At 45.7% G+C, this 24330-nt stretch overlaps 9 protein-coding genes across 9 annotated transcripts; 4 read left to right on the forward strand and 5 right to left on the reverse strand.

Moving 5' to 3' along the window:
* Positions 1 to 482: 482 nt before the first annotated feature.
* Positions 483 to 875, forward strand: TRIVIDRAFT_153780 (uncharacterized protein; the record flags this gene model as incomplete). Its single annotated transcript, XM_014099566.1, has 1 exon — positions 483 to 875. The coding sequence occupies one exon, from the start codon at positions 483 to 485 to the stop codon at positions 873 to 875; it is 393 nt and encodes a 130-aa protein (XP_013955041.1).
* A 1831-nt stretch (positions 876 to 2706) lies between these two features.
* Positions 2707 to 4343, reverse strand: TRIVIDRAFT_153727 (uncharacterized protein; the record flags this gene model as incomplete). The annotated part of the gene is made up of 2 exons (XM_014099567.1): positions 2707 to 3739; positions 3799 to 4343. 2 exons carry the CDS (start codon positions 4341 to 4343, stop codon positions 2707 to 2709), a joined length of 1578 nt encoding a protein of 525 aa, XP_013955042.1.
* Positions 4344 to 7434: 3091 nt separating this feature from the next.
* On the forward strand, positions 7435 to 9064 carry TRIVIDRAFT_83539 (glycoside hydrolase family 18 protein; the record flags this gene model as incomplete). Its single annotated transcript, XM_014099568.1, has 2 exons — positions 7435 to 8636; positions 8723 to 9064. The coding sequence occupies 2 exons, from the start codon at positions 7521 to 7523 to the stop codon at positions 8810 to 8812; spliced, it is 1206 nt and encodes a 401-aa protein (XP_013955043.1).
* Positions 9065 to 9564: 500 nt separating this feature from the next.
* On the reverse strand, positions 9565 to 10125 carry TRIVIDRAFT_202469 (uncharacterized protein; the record flags this gene model as incomplete). Its single annotated transcript, XM_014099569.1, has 1 exon — positions 9565 to 10125. One exon carries the CDS (start codon positions 10123 to 10125, stop codon positions 9565 to 9567), a length of 561 nt encoding a protein of 186 aa, XP_013955044.1.
* Positions 10126 to 10998: 873 nt separating this feature from the next.
* Positions 10999 to 12812, reverse strand: TRIVIDRAFT_115187 (uncharacterized protein; the record flags this gene model as incomplete). The annotated part of the gene is made up of 3 exons (XM_014099570.1): positions 10999 to 11290; positions 11344 to 11764; positions 11822 to 12812. Coding segments are annotated over 3 exons (1704 nt in total), but the record flags the coding sequence as incomplete, so codon positions are not given.
* A 701-nt stretch (positions 12813 to 13513) lies between these two features.
* On the reverse strand, positions 13514 to 15394 carry TRIVIDRAFT_192533 (uncharacterized protein; the record flags this gene model as incomplete). Its single annotated transcript, XM_014099571.1, has 9 exons — positions 13514 to 13783; positions 13851 to 13927; positions 13986 to 14160; positions 14253 to 14457; positions 14510 to 14693; positions 14758 to 14911; positions 15003 to 15087; positions 15142 to 15242; positions 15341 to 15394. 9 exons carry the CDS (start codon positions 15392 to 15394, stop codon positions 13514 to 13516), a joined length of 1305 nt encoding a protein of 434 aa, XP_013955046.1.
* A 1543-nt stretch (positions 15395 to 16937) lies between these two features.
* On the reverse strand, positions 16938 to 18777 carry TRIVIDRAFT_69670 (uncharacterized protein; the record flags this gene model as incomplete). Its single annotated transcript, XM_014099572.1, has 6 exons — positions 16938 to 16994; positions 17073 to 17131; positions 17180 to 17287; positions 17360 to 17767; positions 17847 to 18057; positions 18139 to 18777. 6 exons carry the CDS (start codon positions 18775 to 18777, stop codon positions 16938 to 16940), a joined length of 1482 nt encoding a protein of 493 aa, XP_013955047.1.
* Positions 18778 to 19519: 742 nt separating this feature from the next.
* Positions 19520 to 21504, forward strand: TRIVIDRAFT_192534 (uncharacterized protein; the record flags this gene model as incomplete). Its single annotated transcript, XM_014099573.1, has 2 exons — positions 19520 to 21076; positions 21439 to 21504. 2 exons carry the CDS (start codon positions 19520 to 19522, stop codon positions 21502 to 21504), a joined length of 1623 nt encoding a protein of 540 aa, XP_013955048.1.
* Positions 21505 to 22221: 717 nt separating this feature from the next.
* Positions 22222 to 23235, forward strand: TRIVIDRAFT_77999 (uncharacterized protein; the record flags this gene model as incomplete). The annotated part of the gene is made up of 4 exons (XM_014099574.1): positions 22222 to 22347; positions 22404 to 22450; positions 22498 to 22535; positions 22595 to 23235. 4 exons carry the CDS (start codon positions 22269 to 22271, stop codon positions 23151 to 23153), a joined length of 723 nt encoding a protein of 240 aa, XP_013955049.1.
* Between the last annotated feature and the right edge of the window lie 1095 nt (positions 23236 to 24330).

The raw sequence follows: 24330 nt of genomic DNA on the forward strand, positions 1-24330 counted from the left end.
CGGAGAAGATCCATATGTGGCTACAGTACTTCCTGTCGAAAAAGGCACAGACGAAATTACCTTAGAATGGGTTCAAAAATGCCTTGCTGAGTACAGCAAGGATTATGTATATGAAAAAGCATTTCTGAAAACATGCTTTTTCAGCGACGCTTATAGTCGCCGCGCCGCTCGCAAACATCGGTCTTTGAATGCGGACGCCGAGACATGGTTAAAAGATGAATATGGCATGGAGAATTGTTTTATCGATAAAAGCTTCGATTTCTATGATGGTTTCTATTCGATTATAGACAGCGAGGTGCGGCCGGTGTTCAGGATGGTCGAAGATATAAATGGGGCTTGCGTGGTCTCCTTGACACAAACAGAAGTATTGAATGGTATTCCCAACATGGGGTGATTACAAGCTAATATGTTTCTAGGACAAAAAGGAGTTCCAAGTCTTTTCTAATATCCATGAGAAGAAATACGACCGCCTCAAATTTATCATGCCGTCTCAAATCTACATCAGTAGTCGGGATCCCAAAACTTCTGGGAATGGTCCGCTTGCCGGAATACGTATGCTCATTAAAGATAATATTCATTTGAAGGGCATTAAGACATCCGCTGGCAGTCTTGAATTCTACAATGCAAATGGCCCTCAGAAAAAAACCGCTGAATGTGTTCAGATTTTGATCGATAAAGGCGCTGCTATCCTTGGAAAAACAAAGATGGCCCCTTTTTGGAAATGGGAAGAGAGCGGCGCATATGGCGACTACGAAGCACCACTGAATCCGAGAGCAGACCCGAAAAAATCTCGTAGGGGCAAAATTCCGGGATGTGCTGCGGCTATTACAAGCTACGATTGTATTGATGCTGTTATCAGTACCGACAGTATGTAACGAAGATGTCTTTGGGTTTATCTGAGATGAGACTTAACTAACGACCGGGAATTGATAGCATTGGGGAACATGACTCAGTCCGCTCACTGGTCTGGATGTTTTGGCCTACGTCCCAGCACTAGGGCAATCTCTAGGGACGGCATTGCGCCTGGTGGCCAGTAAGTAACCACCCTTCTCGCTCATTTGCATCTGACTGACCATTTTCAAGGCATTGGGAGGTTCCTGGAATTTTGGCAAGAGACTTGGAAAAGTGCAAAAAGATAGCCGAAAATTGGTTGCGCTTCGACACATTTGAAAAGATTCCAGAGGTATGTTTATCTACAAACTGCCGAGTCTACCGACGACCTGTCATCGTGAAGCTAACATAGCCTTAAGGAAGTCTCCTGTATCGTATGGCCTGTCGAACTTTGGGAAAAGATTGACAAAGCGCAGAGTGAAAAGGCCAAAAGTTTTGCCTCGGATATGGCTGATAAACTCGGTGTATGTTTTAAAAAGGATTTCAAGTTCACAGAACAATGGACAAAGGATAACCCTACCAAATGTCGCAAATGTCCAAACCCCGCTTGCTGTTTGCAGAATCTTCTTGATTCGGTAAGTATTTGTTTTTTACATGACCTGGCTATGCAAATTTTAATGTTTCGATAGCATATCGCTACTTGTCTAGCATACGATGCACACGAGAGCATTGGGAATTTGCCTTCCCAGTTCCGGAAGTTGTTCAGTGATTCATGCACGCGAGACGCAAACAAACAAATCTGGTAAGAATGGCCTTTGTAAGGCAACTTTCTGACTCTGTTTATCTAACATGAAATCAGGCTTGATGGGAAACAAATTCGTCTTGACGCAAAAGTCAAGGCCCTGGAAGAAATTTCCGCATTTCGCGGGTGGTTCGAGAAACTACTGCGTAAGGAAAACCACCTGAATCCCATCATAGTAATGCCTCTTGAGGCCGGAGAACCAGTAACCAGAACCAAAACTCCCTTGTGAGTGAAATCTCCAGTAATCTGCCCTTGGTTTGTGATGGATGCAAGCTAACAAAACTCAAGTTTCCGAAGGCCACCAGTAGAGAACATTGCCGCCCTAAGTCTCGGGCCCATTATGGAATCACCTGTTCTTGCTGTACCATGTGAGATTCCACCCCACCGTATCGAGATCTTTCCTAATGATGTGCAGTTGACCAAATCTCATATAATTTGAGAAGTAGCAAATATGCTACGAGCAAGAGCAAAAAGGAAGAAACGGAGATATTGCCAATTGCAGTGGCACTGATGGGAATGCCGGGTATGAATATTAAAGTTTCTGCGAGACCCCAGCTGCTAATTAAGATATATAGGCACTGATTTGAAATTAATCGACACTGCCATTACAGCTTTGCAATGTCTGGGAATTCCTACAGAGGTTGACACAGGATCAGACCTCTATTCAAAAGTATAATGATGATATTCCGGAATGACTGCCAGCTGACATACGTTGAAAGAATGTCGATCGAGATCTAGGAATTACCGCCAGTCAACTGGGTGATGTTGATATCCCCAAACTTCGAGCTGCTCCGATTAGACGATTAAAATGGATGGGAAAGGCCGCCGGAAAGGGAATTCGCAAGGGTTGGAGAAAAATACGAAAGTTTTTACGAAGATAAGCAAAGATGCGAAGGAAATGAGCTGGAGGAAATGTTTAGTGAAATTATGCAAATTGACTGAGAGAATAAGAGATTGCCTATAGATAATGTACATGTATGCAGCTGTTGAATGCCAAACAAGAAAAGTGTATGCAGCCGTCCTATAAAAGACCGTCCAGTGTTGCGCAGAGCAAATTATGACCCTTCAAAGCTTTACTCTGCCTCTTTGTCAATTTCCCACAGCCCAGAAATTGAATCCTTCATTTCTTGCGCCATTCTCTCCTCTGCCTCCTTCAGCTCGTCCTCGAAACCTTTACCCCAGCCCATGTATTGCTTCCACCGACTAAAATAAAACACGGCATCAAGAACAAGCATGGTCCATTGAGAGCTCATTGCCTGAAAAAATGTCACTGAGCTGTCGTCGCGCAGATTTTGCATTGCTGAACGACCAATCATGCCAAGCCTATTAACAGGGGAATCATAGAAGCGATTACTGCCTTGAACAAGAGCCAGATTTCGCTCTAGAAACATGAGTTCACGAGGATATAGACCTTCTTCACCGAAAAATGCGGATGTCTCGCTAATAAGTCTCTGAGATCGCTCCTCAGGTGTCTCATCGGTTGGCTCTGGCTTCTTTTCGCGAGACATGAACGTATCTGCCCAGGCATCAGCCGTCGTCATTCCCCAGGCGGCCGATACTTCATCGAGTCCCTTCTTATCACCAGTGAGTAGAGACTTCCAGAAGCGGGCATATTGCCGCCGCAAATCATCTGAGAGCGATACATAGAGGCCGTGGTCGATAAGGACGATCTGCGGCTTGCCGGATGGGAGACGTCGAACGAACATGTTGCCTGGATGTGGATCACAATGGACGAAACCCCATTTGAACATTTGTGATGAAAAGAGGTCAATAACGGTGGTCATAATATCGGCTGCTTTGAGGCCCATGCCCAGAGATGTCTCATCTGAAGGATTGTGTGTACTGGTGATTATATCTCTATCCCAGAGTTTGGCGCCATGAATCCATTCAGAGGTCAATACACGCTTTGACGTAAGTTCTGTGTAGACCTGAGGAATGTATACCCGTGTTTTCAGGTCGGGGTCTGACTTCACAAGCTCGGCAATCCGCATCGAGTTGGCAGCTTCGTTCTCAAAGTCCGTCTCCTTCATGATGTTGTTCATGATGTAGTCACCAATACCTTGGATGTGAATATCTGTTGTTCTTCCAATTATGTCACATAAAACCCTGTTGCCATGGTCAGCGAAAGACGCTGTTTAAAGAGAGAGCGAGAGGGAGAGGTATACTTGAACGTCCAGAGATCCCATGATGCCTGCTGTGCCAGCTTCTTTCTCTGGACCTTGATTGCAACCTCTCGCCCATCTCTCAACCTGGCATAGTGGACTTGCGCTATGGAAGCCGCAGCCCTAGGCTCTCTCTCTACATCATCACCGAATACTTCGCTCACGCTGGCCCCAAATTCCTCTCGGATGACATCCTGGACATCGCTCCAAGACTCTTGCGAAGCATCATCAAACATGTTTTTGAATTCACGCTGATACACTTCTGGGAGCGCAGCTCCTTGCACAGCAATTGCCTGGCCAATTTTGAGAAACATGCCGCCGTTGGTCTTGATCATGTCACACACGCGTTTGGCGTTCCGATCATGGAGCTCGTTAATGGGTACGCGACCTCCCTTGGGATTCTTGCCCGAGTGCATCTTGTAGTCGACTCCAACTTGCGCCAGTGTCGCATATGCTCGCAAGCTGCGTGATAGGATACCTCCCATATAATACCTATCTGCAACAACGACACCGCCAGTCGTAACGCCGACAGTGGCTCCCAGGGCCATCATCAGCTTCCAGTACCAGCGAAGCTTCATCTTCGGTGCCTGTGCCTCTGCAACGGTGCTTTGTAATCGGACATGGTGAAAGACTGGTGTAAGATGTGAAGGCACAATATGCTTAGAGAAAAGTGCAGAGTGTAGGCAAAGTGGTTGAACTCTTGATGACAGTCTAGCTTGTCGTATTATGGGCGAGGATGAAGAAGCAACAATCTTCAAAAGAAGACGCGATGCCATTGTATTGTGGAAGAAATCTCTGGCTACAGATAAATGCTAAGAGAACGGTAAAGAGGATAGACCACACAACATCGAACCATAGACGAAGAAGTAGAGGGAGAATAGCAGAGAGAAGCAATGTTTCTCCTTTCCATCTCTGCGAAATATTTGCTATTGTTCTTACAACACCCGGCAGCCTAATACTCAGCTTCTTCGGTCCTGAAAAGCAAGGTTTGGAAAGTCTGACGAGAAGACCTGCGACTCGCATGTAGGTAGTAATACTGATTGGCCAATCGGGAGACCGGAGTTGATGGTTCCCCGGACCTTTTGGTCAACGACTCTTCAGTAAGTGCGTGCGCGAATCCTGGCGAATCTAGCTTGAGTCACCCGATGCGTGTGACTGGTTTACTACATTCTGAGTCATCAAGTAGACGCGAAGAATCCTTCATTTTAGATACTTCTACCGACGACGCCAGTACGCGTGTATTAGGCAGCACAAAGGATCTTGTAGAACACCTCAGATATCTCTCAATTTGGTAGCTAAGCCAATTCGGAAAGACTTATTGTATCGACTGAATCTTATTTATGGTCCATGCCCACTCAGATTCTGCCGTAATACATACTTGCTTGTAGTAAGCCTAGCATCTACGTAAGCCGCCCAGATCCATTCGCCCTACTGAGTTGAGGCATATAAAACAGATGCGCCTACCCGGCATAAGCAGATCCCAAAATCAAAGTCGATTAAACTAACTCAATCAGCATTCAAGTTGCATCAAATATTCGGTGCTGATTTTATTTGCTTCGTTCACCTTTGCGAGACTGCGACTTATACGCCATACTCGAAGAGCGGATCGAGCCAATACCGAGCCAACGTCCCGAATCCTACATAGGTAATTACCTGCCGTAGTTTTCCTTATTCCACAACGCCGAACACGTAGATTGCGGTTAGAATAGCTCAAAATATACTTTATGTTTGCAACAGTACGTTACAAATGAACATGGTGCAGGCACAAGGCCGTGGCTACCATTCTACAAGGTTAGATTTCGACCGAGTAGCGTCTCAGTTGCTACTTGTACAAATGACGACTCGCCGACGGCTAAGGCTGCGACCCTGGTACAACCAATAATACCCCAAGCGGCTACTAGTTTCCTGACTACTCAGAAATAAACGGTTACACAAATGGTTATCATCGGCAAGCAGTGACTAGCATGAAACTTTACAACTGGCGACTCCCCAGCTGTCGGTAGAATCCCCAAAGCGTTGTTACAAGCATGGGGGCAAACCGCTTTGTATTATTAACCGGCAGGAGTATCATTGTGAGTCGTTCGCTAGATTTAGGTTAACGCAATCTGTCAAACCTATTCAGAAACCTTCAGACACTGCTATCGCAGAACAATTACGGCTTCTAAGACCGGAGAGTATTTGATGATGCAAATGCGGATCTTGTTTCGGTCTATACTAAGTTTTCTCTCAGAACAGACAGATCGACATTTCTCGTCTGCGAATCCCGCCGGGCCTATTCAAGCATGAATAAGATCCAATCCTGTGCACCAAGAGCACCACCAGTCTCGTAAACAGAATGAAGCGCCTAAGCGTTTCCTATTTCTGATCATTCATCTGTTACATATCCGCAGTAAATCTGGCCATGTTCTTACACTTTCTATTACAGGCAAGATATCTTAATATACATGTATGCTGCTATAATTTGAGATTACATATGAGTTGAGCGCTGCGGAGGGCTTATGCCGATGTAACATGTCGCTAGACTTAGCACCCGAGCATCATTAAACCCGATTACTGCGTGGAACAAGAAATGAGGCTCTGGTTATCGCAGGAGCCAGAATAGGGCATTGTAAGTCCGATCTTATAAATGCGCGTCATACCTGACAGGACCAGATACCCAATCGCACTCACTTAGTGTCTTGCATCTCACTCTCATGGTTGGTCTGAAGGACAGCAGGGAGATGTTAAGCAGCAGCTCTTCTGGTGTAACTCTGCTGCAAGATGCATGAACCCTGGACAATAACCTCGCTGGTTAGGTGGAGTCTGGCATGGTGCTAGCGCAGGAACGTTGTATCCTGTGATAAGGAACGCGAGCCGCCATTGCGGAGATATCGAATAGCTGCCAGGACACACGGCTCATGTTTATTTGGGCCAGTGTTACAGGCTTATCCTTATCAGGTGTAACAGATGACTTTTATAAGATCAAGTGCTGCTCTGGTGGCGGCTACTCGGAGTGAAGATGCCGTGACGCATATAGACCTGCCTAAACAAGACGGTATATAGACAGATTAATAAATTACAACCCTCATAGCATTGTAGTATTACTATTCGAAGCTGCCAAACCAGGAAACTACTATTTTATCAATTTAAGCCTGCGCTATCACAGCTTGCGCTTTTAGTCCAAGTACCGAGACGCGGCACAATCCACACATCTGATACGCACTTCCCAATCCATAACTCCGGAACTCGCTGCAGTGACCACATGTCAGATCTCTTACCTTCCCACTTCTATACCAAAGTCTTAATTAGCCGTGTATCTGGCATAGAGGAACGGAAACAGAGTGGGCCTGTTTGATCTCGTCTCATGAGCGCGCGCCTACTGTATGTACACCACCGATTTGTCTGTGTGTCCATGTAACGTCGTCTCCTTTTTGGGGGTCTAAGTGAAACATATCATAGAGGATCACCTGAATCTACTTTCCTCACAAGGTAGGAGTGATTGTCTGTATTTGGTGTTTGAATTCCGAATGTTGGCCGCCTAGATGGAACATTTTGTTGTAACATGGAGGCCCGTCGCGTGATCCACCATAGAGTTTCAAGAAGTATATCTCAGCTGTCTTCCTCCAGCTAAGGTGCTCTCTTCTTCAATACAAGTCTATCAACAGGCCTAGTGCCCTATTCATTCCTTTACATACTGGTAACTATTATTCATTGTATATATTATACCTCACATTTAAACGATCAAGATGCTTTCTAGCTCTCTCCTTGTTAGCCTTGGTCTTGCGACCTTGGCCGCTGCCGCTCCCTCACGCACCGTCAAGGCTCGTCAAGCCTCCAGTGGCCAGAACGCTGTTTACTGGGGAGGTACCAACAACGAAAACGACAATCTGTCCACTTACTGCACATCCAGCTCAGGGATTGACATTGTCATCCTTTCTTTCTTGGACATCTATGGCCCAACTGGCAACTTCCCGGCTGGTAACATTGGCAACTCATGCTATGTTGGCACAAATGGAGTCCCCCAGCAATGTGACGGCCTAGCCTCTTCCATCGCGACTTGTCAGGCTGCTGGAATCAAGGTTATCCTGTCTCTCGGTGGTGCGGCTAGTTCATACTCTTTAGCATCCCAGTCACAGGCTGTAGCCATCGGTCAATACCTGTGGAGCGCGTATGGCAACTCTGGAAACACCACTGTCCAGCGCCCCTTTGGCAACGTGTTTGTCAACGGCTTTGACTTTGACATTGAGTTGAACGCTGGCAGCCAGTATTACCAATACATGATCTCAACACTGCGCTCCAGCTTTGCCAGCGACCCCAAGAATACCTACTACATCACGGGAGCTCCCCAGTGCCCTATTCCCGAGCCCAACATGGGAGAGATTATCAGCAGCTCGCAGTTCGACTATCTCTGGGTCCAGTTCTATAACAACAACCCGACCTGCTCCCTTGGCCTGCCCGGCGATGCCCCTTTCAACTTCAACGATTGGGTGACATTTATTTCTACCACGCCCTCCAAGAACGCAAAGCTTTTCATCGGTGCTCCCGCTTCTACTTTGGGTGCTAACGGCAACGCTGGTGGCGCGAAGTACTATGCGACGCCCGACCAGCTGGCTTCCATCGTCGACAGCACAAAGTCCAATCCCGCCTTCGGAGGTATTATGCTTTGGGACGCCGGATATTCCGATTCCAATGTCAACAACGGATGCACTTACGCTCAGGAGGCCAAGAGCATTCTTCTTACAGGCTCCCCATGCGGAGGATCTGGCTCCCCTCCGCCTCCTCCAAGCAGCACCTCTAAAGCTCCTCCTCCCGCCACCTCTACTGCGTCCTCAGGAGGTGGCACAGTTCCCCAGTGGGGCCAGGTGAGTTCACTCAGCAGCAAAGACGATTCTTTTGCCGTCCTTTATCAACGTTCCCTCAGATCTGAAAGCTAACGGTTGAATAATAGTGTGGTGGCGAAGGATACACGGGTCCGACCCAGTGCGTTGCCCCTTACAAGTGCGTCGCACAAGGTGAATGGTGGTCTTCTTGCCAGTAATTTCAGACAAGATTTGGGAATGAGGTGGGATTGAAAGGAACACTCAGCACATGTGGGGTTTTTGCATTTCATGGGAGGATGTTATTGAGATCAACAGAGACGTGACGCTGAGAAGTGGGCTGTGCAATCCATTTACATGAGCAGAGCATGAAAGAGTTGGGATTGACCGCTGAAAACGCGAAAATAACGAAACAATTTGTATATATGTATATAGTCATGATAACTCCAAATCCCAGCATTGCTGGTTGTTTCAGAGAAGTTGAAGGACAGGTGACTCTTACAAAAGCTCTCTTGGCATTCTGACTCGTGTACAAAACGCATCTGTTAGCTGTGCCATTCCGGCAACCAGTAAACAGTATACAGCCAGCCAGATACTCATCACAACTCAAATGCCATCGACACAATTAAAAAAAGAAAGAACATTTACGGTAAAAAAAATGAAAAAATAAACCACCTCGAATCTCAATCGATGACTTAATATAGGAAGAGCCCGATGCGGGGGTCGAACCCGCAACCTTGAGATTGTATTCAGAACGTGTGCTCATAAGAGTCTCACGCTCTACCGATTGAGCTAACCGGGCAAGTCACATGACTTGGTCATTAACCAATCGTGATTCACCGATTGAGCTCCAGGCGGCTCGTTGAATCGGCATGAACTATTTTGAATTATGAGCGACAGCCACCAAAACACTACGTGATAGCCTCGGTGTTGTCTAAAGGACAACTCGTCGAAAACAACAGCGAACTCATCATCACTCAAGCACCTCCCCCTCACTGCCCTCGGTCCCATCTCTCGGCCCCAGGTACATGATATCGTGCAGAATCTGGATCCAGCCATCTTCCTCTTTCCTCCACCAATACTGCACCTTGACTAATAGAGTCCCTTCGAAACCCTCTTTTCCCTCCTCTTCATCCCACAGATCAACTCTCATGCCCACCCACCCCTCGGCTTTTGCCTTTTGCTTCAGCTCACCTACTGTTGCAAAGCCAGCTGGCGCAACGTGCTCATCAGTCCCAAACTCGAACTCATCTTCTCGCAGCGGTCGAATCGTGTAGTAACCCTTCTTCGACGGTTTGTCTCCTACTTCAGTACTTGATGACGAAAGGCTAGTGCCTTTGTCTGCGGACGCATGGAGATATCCCACAATGGTCTCTCTATTGCGCGCTGCGAATGATGGCTTTGGCCGGCACACCTGGGAGCATGTAGGAGAAAAGAAATTGCCTTTCAGGCTTATATCTTTGGTGTGTCGATAGGCAGCATAGAGCTGTTTGAGGTGACTGGTTAAGTCAAATGAAGTGTTGTCCAGCGCCATTTTAATCTGCTTTAAGATAGTTAACCAAAACCTCCACAAGAAGGTAGTACCACAAGCTTATGAGGTTTGTGGATACTGTGTCCCTTTGGTGTAAGTCTCACTCTTATACACGTGTCCGTAGTTTCATTACAGCCTATTGCTTTTAACCGTCTTTCGCAATCAAGATTACGGGCGCTCTAAAGAAGCTAATGCGGGGCTGGCGCTAATACATGTGGAAAGATGATCAAGCCAAGCAAATTAGACTCTCATTTTAATCCCGTCTCAACTGGATCAAGTGCAGGGTAGTAAATCTGCACATGATGCCAAAGTAGACGCAGCTTCTTATGTGGTACTCTTCCTAAGAAGCAGACTGTGTCTGTAGCAAAAGTAAGTGACTAAGATAGTCTACAGATATGATTCTATTTTAACGAGGCGTTGTGAACATTTCATCAAGCCTTAGTATCCAGTCTTAGTATACAAGAAGCCATCACTCCAGATGCTTTATATATCTATCCTCGTGCCCAACTGAACGTATCTAGAAGCTCAAAATTGAAGTCCAGAGGCAAAGAATTCAACGATACTGGCGGCCAAGTACTCTCAATAGTCGTGTTCAATGTATGATCGAGGACGTGCTGTATCACCGCCTTGCAATTGGCGCAAAGATCTGCATTGGGAGCTGGGGGGTGCACCCAATCAAGGAAGGCGACCAGCATGCTCAGTTGCTGTATAATGCTTGCTCGAGTTATTTTTTCATTCTTAGGATGAGTTCCCGTGAATGAAGGCTCCAGAAGTTCCATGCACATAATCCCACCTCCGGGCGCAGCATAAGCAATTAACTGTTTGATCCCATGAGTGACGAGTACGTTACAATGGAACGCAAATTGCGGGACTTACCAGCCATTCAAAGTCATTCCGGGCCTCAATTAGACGGTCTTTGTGCGACCAAAATGTAAGTGTCAGAGATACCATCTCGAAACTAGTAACAAGCAAGTCCCCCTCATCCAACATGTCTTGCCTCTGTAAAAGCCTCTCAAGAATAAATATGTTTTGAAGGTGGTCTAATTGGACAAGGAGCTGAGCCAGTATATGGTAGGCGGGGATTTTAGGATTAATGCTCTCTTGGGGATTGTATATTAGTGGCGAGGGAATTTGCTTCATTGCGAGGATCTGACGGGACTTAATATCCCTATACAAGTAGGTTAGCGTAGACTAACAATTCAGACGAGTGGCTGTCTTTACAGTAATGCAGTTGTTGAAATATTTGCAGCTTTGCTAAGTGCAACCTCCACAAGCTCTGCCCGAATAAAGGCACATATCGTACGCGCACGAATGAAACTCACAGAGTAGATGCCGCCATGTGTATTCCATCCATTCGTATCTAGGCCGTTAAATGAACGAGTGACAGCTGCCTCGTCAGCGAAGAAATCACCGTCATCAATGTCTAACGGTAGTGGCATAAACATAAATCTATAGTTTAAAAGAGGCGGCCGTCCGGTGAACATGACAAATGTTTGGTCCATTAAGAAGATAAACGCTGCGAGCTGTTTTCGATTCTCTTGACAAAAGTTGGGTTGAGATGTAACTTGCTGGGGGTCGGTGTATATACCTAGAAAGGTAAGGAGAGCCACTGTATCAGCATGTCGTCTCCATGCTGATAAACCTGATATAAGTTAGTTGGGTCGACAGGTGGTTTTGAATAGACGAAGTAGGAACCTACTTGCATATCCCATGATACCAGACTCCATAATGGTCTTTCGAGAAAGTAGAAAAAGAAGCAAACTGCTTCCACTAGAGAACATCCGCGACAGCTCAATGCATAGTTCTAAACAGGTGCGTGAGATGTCAAGTGAGATTTCCTCATAAGAGCCATCTGAAGTAAGCTCAAGAAGACCATTCTTCCTGAAGATAAACAACAGTCCTATTGATTCCCACCGCAGATTGTGGTTGGTAAATCCTTCAATCCAGCTGTTGGCATCGGAATTATCCTCAGAAAGGCGCTTGAGTGTGTTCTCGGTTAATACTTCAGCAATTTTCTGTAGTTGTGCATCTGTACGGGTAATGCCAAGGGAATCACCGAATATGGTGTCCAGCGACTTGATAATCTGGTGAGCAGCAACCCGGACCCATCCGCCGCTATTATTTGGCGTGGTTAGGAGCCTAATGGTACAGCTTGATGGACGTGGCAGGCTGCGGAGTACAGTAAGCCACCTGTCTCGTATTGAAGAAGAGAGGAGTACGGATGAGCTGTTGTAGCTGGCTTTCTTTGTTTCATCGCTAAGCGGAGGGGAGAAGACTGGAAGGCTGTGAAGCGTAGATAGTCTATTTCTGGCTTCCTCATAGACAGTGGAGTGGCTGAGTGAGCCGAGATATCCCGAGCCGGGATCAGTAACAGTACGGATGTGCTGTTGACAGGCAGTCAAGGAATTGGAAACACGTGGCAGACTAGGAAGAGGCGTATAAGATGATGAAGTACATGGCACGGTTTGGTCGGTATCAGTAGCTTGGATGGCCGTCGAGGAGGATCTTGACATATGTCTGGCGAGCCTCCTCGGTCTCGATCCACTGGTGGTGTAGTTGCATTCTTTCCGTCGGTTCTGTCTCATACACCGCCCGCACACAGGCAGTGTGTGGTCGCAAGAGACCTTGCGGATCCGGCAAGGATCGCACGCCTGAAGTCGGCCATTCTGACGCTGTAGTGGAGGCGAATCGTGCGTTGACGAGCTCTCCATTGTCACTGCGACCTTTAGGCTGCAGCTCCCAAGTTTGCTTCGGCACTAACACGACGCCCAATTACACTTGGGTTAAAAGCGGCACGTGATTGTGAGTCTGGTGTCAGATATAATTGCCGAGATAGGTTAAAAGTTTGATTACACTGCATTAGTTCAGCTGAATGACATTTTAGAATGCTCAAGAGAGAGTTGCAATGTTTGACACGAGATTTACCACCAGAGGTAACACTTCCAAAACTACGTTTTCTTTTACCAACGGATATACGGAAGCATACTTTAAAAAGAATATCAGAGATTCATGTACTTGTTGATATGCATCGTACAGTGAAAACTTTGCCTTTGGGAGAAAAGAAATTGTAGGCTCCCAAGGTGTCATTCTTCGATCGGTGAGGGCAGATTAAAATCGATTACCTGAGAAAGCACAAAAGAAAAGACTAGATATGGCGGATTTTGAAAATTATACGAAGATGAATATGTTGATTATATTATAATTGAAATGGCTAAAGAGCTTAGGAAACAATTCTACAAGGTGAAAGACTTGCCCGTCTTGCCAGTTTCAATGCAATAACAGCCCACTGGCCATGATCTTATAATCATTCCAAATTCTATATACAGAGTTTAACTATTCTCACGCTCTAAGAGAAATATTTGGACTCTGTGCAGTCAATTTTGCGTCAAGTCTAAAATCCAACATCCTTACCCAACATGCAGTCCTCTTCAAACTGACTGAAATTGATAACTTGTTCCTCTCGTCGTGATTTTTCGGCTGCAAAAACTAAAAGATGAGAATCCAATATTTCTTGAGGCGTCACTCTGAGCTCTACTTGGCTGTTGTTCGCAACTGAGGCCACAAAAGCCTCCGAGATTCCTTTATCCCCACCACCATGGTTTCCACCATCCTGCCTTGGAGCAAAATGCTTTGATGTGCGGTCGGCAAAGTCAAAAACGTCCTATAGGAGAGAGTCAACAAGATTAGTTATTTGCCTGGCATATCAAAATACGGAAGTGGATTCGTACAAATGTTATCATGTCTCCGATTAGTTCTCCTTTAGTTCCTTGAATACGAGTGCCGCGATAACATTCACTTTCAGTAACTTCATTTATAGATTAGTACCTTCATAATCATGAATAAGAAGTATCTGGTACACTCACAGGCTGACATAGTCATGCTAGCAGTAACGCCACCTTCATACTCAATGTTGACGACTTGGTGATCAACTACATCGTTGTCGCATTCATAAACGCATTTTCCATATGCAGTTGATTTCAGAACTGCGGTGACATTCTCAATATCGGGTATTTCCGCGTCGACTATCTTTTGCGAATACTAGAAACAGTTAGCTTCTGGATGCACTGAGAGCCGGGAAATTGTCACCGAATTCCCATAGCCACCAAATACATAATAAAGCATGCACTTACCTGCTTCACTTCTCGTCCTAGGGTCTCCAAGTATATCTTCTTAGCGCTCCAAGCACACTGAGACTCATATGGGCAGTCAAGGCAGCTTATTGCATCGCCCGCTTCAATTGGCTTTTTTGACTTCTTGAAATGCGAAAGAGACCCAAACGAATGGACCTTCAAAGGCTTCAAGCCCGAGAGATAGAAAGAGAGAATATCGATGTCGCTAATTCCTTTGAATATGCAAAATTGGGGACTGGGCGACATGGAGAACTTACTGGCAGCATTTTGCCATAAGAGCAAAAGTGGAATCTGCTTCTTTGTGCCAGTTTCCTCGGACATATGAGTGCACAAAATGTCGACTTCCTACTGGCTCAATATGCTGAATATTAATAATCTCGCCGATTGCGCCAGAGTCAATAACTTCCTTAATGGCTTGGTTATAGGGCGAATATCGCAGCACTTCAGACATTAGCCACCGTTAATATTCTATCTATTGCCAACAAGGAGGCTATGGAGAGCGTACCGTGAGCAACGCCAAACACCTTTGGAATAGGTAGGCTGGTGATTTCTCGGAACATCTTGATACAGTCGGCAACATTTGTTGCCATAGGTTTCTCGCAGAGGATGTGATATCCTTGCTTGGAGTATTCCGCGACAGCTTCGACATGCAAGTTATCCTATACGTATATTCTCACATTAAACTTCATACGCCAACATATAATGACATTCGACTGATCCGCAAAGCAATACTTATAGGGCATTACTTACTAATATAGCGATGATGACTGCATCGGCAATCTTACCCCTTGAGAGTGGCTCCTTCCAATCAGCGAATTGCATCTCATCCGGGATACTTATACAAAAATTAGCAAACAAAACGAAAGTTAAGATATGGCGGCAGATATACTGATGAGGCTTAGCGAAAACCCGCCTACGTTCCGGGCGCGGCTCAGCAACAGCGATAACCTTGGCGAGATTGGGGTTGTCCCGCGCATACTTGGCGTATGCCTGTGGGATGGTTATTATTTCACCGATCTTTGACGTAAAATAACACAATAAAACCAATAGACGAGGCTTCTTATGGATCTACCAGTATGTGCACTTACACGGCCACGGTTGCCGGCACCGAGTATTAACAGAGTTACTGGAGAGGCGGCCATTTCCCTAAGACAGATGCTTGCCTAGCGATCAGATGTTACACTTTTCATCAATCCAGAGGAGAACGCCCTCATTCTAAAGCAGCGTGATGCTGTTTATTATATCCATCTTCAAGGAGTGCGCTCTGCCTGGAGGGTGGAGAGTGGGGAGTGGCACGTCTCGGACCGAGCGACTTCGGGCCGGGTTTTCTCACTGAAAATCGGGCCGGACGATGAGACTGAGCAACGGCCGGGCCGAACGTGTTGGCTGAATCACGGACTTGCAACATGATGGATGCACATTACACTGAATATCAGGTGGAAAAGGAGATTGAAGGCTCCAGAATGCACTGCTATGCAACGTAACACTGTATGAGGAAGGGTGACTACTAGATGTGGACTTCATAGGCACTACGTAATGGGCGGTTGATTTGAAGCGTATTATGTCGAGACTTTTTGCTCATATCATACTCATCCGCCATGGAATATGTTGGAACAGGCTGGCGGCCACATATTCATACTGTTGCATCCAGCGGATCTTTTTACAGACCTTTGTAGCGAAGTCGGTATATATGTATAATGTGCGTCCCAGAGGGAGCTGATACAAATCGGAGAGACCCAACCCGTTGGTAGTAGCTGTAATTCCTATAACGTCTATCCTGCCTTGACCAATTTGATGTAAATAGTTCAACAATGATAAGTTAATTGATTAGCAGGACACTTAGAGTCCTGGTTGCTCGCCTATGAAGGTTGGTTAGTTGATAAGAAATCTGGGGTTGATGCCGAAGCTAGTAGACGGCCCACCTCCATCTGGCAGTTTATACAAGTGTAATATTACTCCTTAGCCCCGACAATAATTTAAAGCCTAACTCGACGAAGAGATGTAACAATCCCCTCAGATTGCGCCTCGAAAAACGCATCGAAGTGTCTTAGGTCGAAGACATTGCTATGCTTTCTTTATAAGTTCTTCGTTATATAAGAATTGTTTAGGTATAGCAATGGCCATGCCAGTCGGCAGTTGCCCGGGGCCGGGGCCGGCTTGCTAACACAATGATAGCTGGGGATAGAACGCCGCATGGCGTACAGAAATCCTGATATCATCATTCAGACCCCGTACCTTGGAGAAGTCCTAATATCGTCATTGCTCATTATCTTGTCATTGCCACTTGCTGCGTTCGTGGTTTGGAGCATTCCGGACACAAATTACGAAATCGAGAACACTCTATATGTTGATGGTGGTAAGACACAAGACTGTAAAACCGTTCAGCCTATGCACCTTGAAACGGCAAACGCAAACGTTTAACTATTGGCACTATGAAATTACATGTGTACTTGTAGCCAGGTGTGGAATTTAATTGAATTTGGTATATAATGAGATAAAGTGGTAGTTCTCAGACAATTTGGAAGTAGAAAAAAAGCAGATACAGGAAAGGCCTAAAGATCGCTGCGTAGCTGAGGATACAAGGATTGAAAGCGGCATCACTAGCAGTTAATTCAGTTGTTGGAATGCAAGAAGTATGTAAATATTTCTCATTATGTTTGCACTCAAGTATAAAATTGCGTATATTCAGTGTTGATTGTTTCCCGTCAAGTTCTGAAATGGGGAGAACAAAGTTTCAATTAGCTAGAGGCGAAATGTTAGCGTCATGTATTGCACGAGAAAACTAACATGAACGAGACAGAAGCAACATGGAACTCTTACCCATTTATCTAGCTTTCCGTCGTTTGCTTTATAATCTTTGAATGCATCATCAAGTTTCTCTGGAACGTATGAGTAAACGTATTAATTTAAAATGCAAGGAAGCATACCTGAAGTTACTAATGTTGTTCGGGCAATGTCTGTATTCTGCCTGAGGGATGCTAGGAATTTTGTAGCAGACTTTGCAGTTCCTACCTGACCAATCATGAATTTTACAGCTAATATTTTGGTTAATAGATGATACTTATAAAGAAGAAGAAAACGAAGCTAGAGGAACCGGTTATACATACTTTGGGGAGGGTAGCCACTTTCTTGTATCTTCTTTTCGCATTCCAGAATGGCCTTTTCAAGCTCAGTTCTATCTTCGCGCTCTGGCATACCATCGGTCATAATAATGACAAGCACTGGTCTCTCAAGAGTCCCATCTTCGAGCTTGCGGTAGACTAGTGGTTGGAGAATCTTGGACCGCAGGTTTGTACCAATCGCGGTGTCGCCACCAGGCTGCCAGTCCATGCCTTTCAGAAGATTCCCCAAATGTTCAAGAGTTAGATTGTCAGAGTTCTCAACGTTTCGGTTAATAAATCGCAAAGTAACCCCTTCATTTCTTGGGAGGACCATGGTGGTTATTTTGGCGATACGCTGGACCAGTTCCTTTTGGCTCTCCCAGCGTCCTTCGCGTTTCATCGTGGTGCTGTCATCTATCGAGCATGATTGCGAGTTAGGTGGGGGGAATATGTGAGAGCTTCAAATAATGCTTTTGGATTTTGGATGACTTACCACAGTAGATGACCTGTTTGTATAAGGACAGCTTGATCGTTTGTGACCGATCCTGATTCCGGAGCTTGTTGGTGGGGTCTTTCCCCAGGTTTACAAGTTTCTTAGTTATCTCTTGAACAAAGCCATCGTTTTCTTGGAAGAATCGCTTCAGTGGACCATGCGTTTCCATCCATTCTTCGACTCTGTCGACAAATTCCTCCCTGGTTAAGTCCTTGTTTTGAGTTATTTGCTTTATTTTGAGTTAATGAATTGCTTCCATATTAATTCTCCAGGCTATTTCAGCTTCACCTACTTTGTCAATTGACTCGTTGATTTCGGGGTCCAGTTCGAATAATTCCGTAACCAATCCATTTACGGTCTTATTTGCCCATGCAACGATGTAGAGTAGCAAACTAGTGACACTGGCAGCGAGCAATGCCGCCTTTTGCTTTTCATCTGGCAAAAGTGAACGAGTCACTAGTCGATCCCCTACAGCGTCAGCTATCTGCTTCACTGTGAAGCCATCAACATTTGTGATTTTTTCGTCGTTGGCAGCTCCAGCCTGTACCAGCAACCTGATGGATTCGTAATCCTTGTTCTTAATTGCGAACATCAGCGGTGTGTTGAAATCTGCTGCTTTGCAAGTGCGATTAAGCGAGCCTGGAGGCATGCTTTTGAGAAGCAGCTGGATGATCCGGGCACGCTCTTTCTTGCCCTTCCAGGCTGCCAGGAGGAGAGGGGTTTCAAGGTTCGAAGAGAGGGCGTCTGGTCCAGCTCCCTTTTTAAGTAACTGCTCAACTTCGTCAGGAAATCCTTCGATTGCGGCTATTGCCAGAGCCGTCAAGCCTGTATCAGGGCTTTGTTCATCTAAAGTATTCGGCTTGTTCTCGATGTAAGCGTCAAGAACAGACCCAACAAGAAGGCCCTTTCGGGCATCTTCGTAGATCGACATAATGATCGTTCGAACTTTCTAAGCAACACGTCTCTGAAAGATCGCACTATGTAGATGAATGGCCAATTTGATGCCTTGGTACCATACTTATAGCAGGAATGCTTTGCTAGTACAAGCTCAACCAGAGAGTGCTCTCAGCCTACGCTTGGTAGCTTTCGGACACTTTGTATCATTTATCATACCAAAGAAGCCATATCGGGCAGCATTGCAGCTCACTAAATACGCGGCTTAAATCTATGTGTCTGACTAGGCTTCCAATATTTGGACTCGCTATCCAGGCGGGGAAAATATCTGACCAAACAAAGCTGAATACCATTCACCAAAGGCGTTCTAATCCGGCTGAAAGATGTGTTGTGGCTGGCTGGGCTGGCTGACGAGTAGGAAAATATGCGGAGCCAATTTAGTGCGATGGAAATTATTGCCTGTGCGACTATCGAATCGCTAATAATATGATGCAAGAGCAAATATCCTGTTTGGCAAATAGACCAATTACCGTCTTGGTGAGGTACATAGACAGAATAAATCTGATCCATCATACCACGCTATTTTTCGGTTTGATGGAGAATCCCCGCTCCCTTGCGCCAGCTCGATCCGTCTGCCGTTCGCGGGGATTTGAGATTGGTGCCCTACAACACCAACGGTTAAGGTATAAAAGAAGTGACTTTCTAGGACGAAAAGCTTTTAATTATGATGCTAATACACACTCTCTCAAGAGTGGGGTTCAACATTATATTGTTTGAAGATGCGGGCTTCCCTGTGTTTGCTCAGGTCGGCAACCCGACAACTCTTCAAACCTTCGAATGTCCCAGTCCTTGAACCTGGACAGCCAGAGTATGACCGCGCTATTGCCACGTCGAATCGCCTGTTTCGCTTCTCAAGACCCGATTGCGTTGTTCAACCTGAGACGATAGCACATGTTCAGGCCATTGTAAAGGAAGCAGCATCCAAAAAGGTCAATCTCACCATCAAATGCAACGGTCATTCATACGCAGGTCACTCTACTGCCTTCAAAGGCGTCTCGCTGGATCTTAGGAGGATGAACAAGGTCAATCTTAATATAAAATCGAGGACCGTCACCATGGACGCTGGCTGCCAGTGGGGCCATGTTTATCAGACACTTATCAATGGTGGACATGAGGGCTATATCATCAACGGGGGACGTTGCCCAACTGTAGGAGTGAGCGGATTCATTCTTGGCGGTGGTCTTGGGCCCTTTACTCGGAGTTTCGGAATGGGATGCGACACATTGACAGAGGCAACCGTAGTAACGGCAACAGGAGAAGTGGTTACTGTGAAGAAGACTGACGATCCAAACTCCAAGGAAGGCGAACTATTTTGGGCCCTTCAAGGAGGAGGTGGCGGCAATTTCGGAGTCCTGGTCCAGATGAAGCTCGAAGTCCAAGAACTGGAGAATGCATATGGCACTGTGGTCGCGGGCAGGTACCAATGGTTTCCCAAGCCCAAGAAAGAGATAACTGACAAGGGATCTTGCGACGATGGACTTTCTAATGCGGGACTTTCCAACGAAGTCATCTCTACAATGAACGATTTCTACACGACCAACTGGCCTAACAACATCACGATTGATAGTACTTGGATGTGTGACCTCAGTCAAAAACAAGATGGCATTCGATTCATTATTGCCTTTGATGGTAGCCAAAACAGTTACGAGAAACTAATCAACAAGCACATAAAAAATGAGGAACTAAATACTCAACTTAAACGAAGAGTACTGCCTGAACCATCGACACGTTTCCTCTACGAGACCCTTGTGAATCAATGGCTGGAGGAGACCGAACGAGCCTATCCAACAAACAAGACATACGAACTCTTTAGTTCTTTTTGTTTTAAAAACGATGACAGAGCAAAAATTGAAAAAATTACTGGCACAATTCAAAATTTAATGAAAAAATTCCGGAGCCAATTTCCAGGAGAACAGGTCAACTTCCTCGTTACTTGGATTCATTCCGGTGGCAAGGCAACCGAAAGGAAGCCAACCGAGTCAGCTTTCTTCTGGCGTGAAACTGTTTTCCATGCTTATGTCACGGTAGAATGGGCGGATAAGTGGATGGAAAGAGACATGAGATCCTTCCACGCAGAGGTTAAGAGGGCACTGAGGCCACTCTCGCTTAACGGCGAAGCCGCTTTTATAAATTTCCCCGACGGCGACTTTCCGAGACAGATGTACGAGAGGGCATATTTTGGCGACAACGCTGAGAAGCTTCGTCGTGTCAAGGAGACATGGGACAAGACCAAGTTCTTCAAGTATGATCAAGGAGTACGGCTGCCCAACGACACGGTAGACGAATTGAATCAAGAAGACACGGAAAACAAAACCGACCTACTCGCATCCAATTTGTGGGAATCTTATAAAATGACCGCAAATAAGGAATGGGAGTCTTATAAAACCACTAATCTTAAGAGAGATCTTGAAATGTTAGAAGTGGATGGATTTTGAGCGTCTGGGGGATTAATTTAACAGTTGGTAAAACGAATGAGACCACATGCATACATGCTATACCGAACTTCCTTGACGCACAAAGCTCTTTAAGGTGAATTAACAAATCTCACATATATTCGAACTATTTGATTTCTTTATTTTCTTCGATCCCATCGAGATGCGTGGCTTCACTGGAACACATAAGAGGCGATGGCGTATAGGAAGACACTGTTGCGGGCAAATGGACAGCTCCTACAGCGGCCATGACTGTCGACTTGATGCTTTGAGCAACGACTTTCGAGCAATTTTATTTGAATTTGAGGTTACGTATTGATGTATAGACAGCGGCAAATAAAGGCCTGAAGCCCGATAATTGATAACAATCCGGTAATTAGTCTCTCTTAAGAACACCGTCCATTTAAGCGGATAATGCCATACTAATCGATGCTCTGCAGACGCATTGGCTTCTCAAAGTGGCAGCCTATTGACCATCATGTAATTTAAGAATCGACATCCAATCCCATATTGCACTCTACACAGGATCATAACGATGTGATTACTTAATCGACTTTCGGCGATCGTAGGCTGCTGATTGAGCCGCAATAGGCAGCTCGTCGAGTTAAAGGCGTGCCTCTAGGAGTGATCGCTAATATTGATAGGTACCTATAATTGCAGCGGATCCATGAGCTTTCTGTTCCCATCTGCATCATCAATCTACCTGTATTTCATAAGGAAAAAAAAAAGATGGTCGAATATTTCAGTAAATAAGCATATAATAGCACCATTAAATCGGAAGGTCATTTCTGGCGGCAACTCTTGCTTGGATCCAGCTTGGACGTATTCAGTTAGGGGAATGGGGGATCATGATAAATCGATGGGTCTACTAGGCCCAATCGATTGAAGGATTTGTGGCTATGCTCCCAAGGGGTTTGTTGACCGACCATCTGTTTGTTCTCTTGTTCTGCCAACATAAGCCTCACTTTAATGCGCCATCGCGGGACTTGGTTGTTATATCTTCTGTGCAAAAAACTCAATTCTAATAACGAGCAATATGTCATCCAGCACTTACACGCTCTTCGACATCCCAACTAAAGCACCACAGGTGTGCTGGTCGATGAACATATGGAGGAGTAAGTACGCTCATTGAATTCTTGTCAGATATATGGATGCTAAAATCCATAAAAAGCCAGGTTGCTTTTGAACTATAAGGGCCTTGACTACAAGACCGAATGGGTGAGTCAGAGCCATGTGGGCTGGGCCTTTGACTCTAACACTGACAGGTCGAATATCCTGACATTGGCCCGAGACTTATTCAGCAGTAGGTGGATGTACATTGCAATAGAAATGAGCAAGTTGTTAATGAATTGGAAATATTAGTGTCCCACCGAATGAAAGAGGACCCAAATTTACGCTCCCAGCTATACAAATGCCTGATGACTCTTACGTGATGGACTCATACAAGATTGCCGACATCATCGAGGAGAAGTACCCAGAACCAAAGGTGCTTTTGAACACGCCAGTGCAGGCTAGATTCAGAAATAGCATGATAAAATTCATGGAAGAGCTCACGCCAATATACGTCCCAGGAGTAGCGCAGAAGATCCTAGGCGAGGAGAGCCTCGACTTCTTTCATACAACCCGGCAGGAGGACGTGGGCATGCCGTTGTATGACTACGGGAAACAGAATTCTCCTGGAGCCTTTGAAAGAGCCGAACCATTTGCGCGGGAGATAACGGCGCTGCTGAACGAGACTTCAGGGCCTTACTTTTTGGGCGATACTGTCAGCTACGCTGATTTTATGTGGGCGGGTATTTTGCTTTTCTTCAAGTGCCTCGGCACGGAAGAGTATCAACAAGTGTTGAAGGGAACAGGTGATGCTGCGGCGCACACCAGGTTTCTGGATGCACTGAGCCCATGGACAGAGAAAAATGATTAGAAGTCAATTAGTGCGAGGCCATCTGAAGCAGCTGGGTTGACATGACCCTGGTTGATGAATAATGAAGAGAGGCATGTATCCGAATAAATAGATGAGTGCTCCTATCTGAAAACAGTGAAAAACCATAAACACAGTCGAAGGTGATTAGATGTCAGGAGGCTCCTTGCAAGATGCTGCGCCACCCGCGGCGGATCGCAAGGTGATGAGATTCGTCGTCGAAGTTGGCGAACTCGGCGCTCAGGGCTAAGACGGCTTGGAAGCGCTGTTGATACACTAACTCAGGATATGTGAAAGTCTCTCATCGATTATAACAACGTGATCCATAAGCAGGAAATACAAATAACCAAGTGATACACTCCATTTCTCATCATGGTAATCGCTCTCAGCTTGGTGAGCCCTCCGCTGAGACAAGGTCTTACACGTTAAACAGAAGGCTAGGACATCGATATTGGGGGCGTTCTTGGGAACTTCAAGGCACTTGAAGTCCATTGAGATTTCTTTTCGTAATTTATATACAATATTAACATACTGCACTGTGCTGACCATGTGCCTTATTCTCTAAAGATTTGCAGACAGGTCCATGTTGCCATACCTTGTCCACGCTTCTTTCCATGAATATTAATATAAGCCCTTAGAATAAAATACACTCGTTAATCCGTAGCGCTGGGTTTCACAAGAAGATGGACAGAATAGATAGGTAACCATCCGCAAGGTTTTGGCATCCTCGAGCCCGTACATCGCCGTCTGCAACTTAACGATTCAAGCAGGTTGCGTGTGTAATTATTTGATATCTCGAGCATCGCATCATTAAGACTTCCCGCACTCTCGATGAAAGGCTTGGCGGGTTTAGCACCGCCAATTAAACCGCTCTGGGTTTGGCCTTGCATGTAGCTGGCGACTTGCAGGAGGGAAAACTCCCCCTGCACACTCATCCATGAGATATCGCGGCATGTAATATACTCCTTTCCGCAGTGGCCAGCATGACACATCGTTCTCTGCCTACCAATAGTCTCTTGCGTGTTGTTGCCCCGCGTATATGGGCATGTTAGCGACGCCAGTATGGCTAACATGACCGACCGTGAACTAAAAGATGGTGCCGTAACTGCCGTTTCCTTTCCTTGATCACTCTCTATACTCGTGAGCTGCGAAGATATCTAAATACGCTCCTATTATGTAT

This window comes from Trichoderma virens (assembly GCF_000170995.1).
Source record: "Trichoderma virens Gv29-8 chromosome Unknown TRIVIscaffold_77, whole genome shotgun sequence".
In the NCBI taxonomy this organism is placed as follows: Eukaryota; Fungi; Ascomycota; class Sordariomycetes; order Hypocreales; family Hypocreaceae; genus Trichoderma; species Trichoderma virens.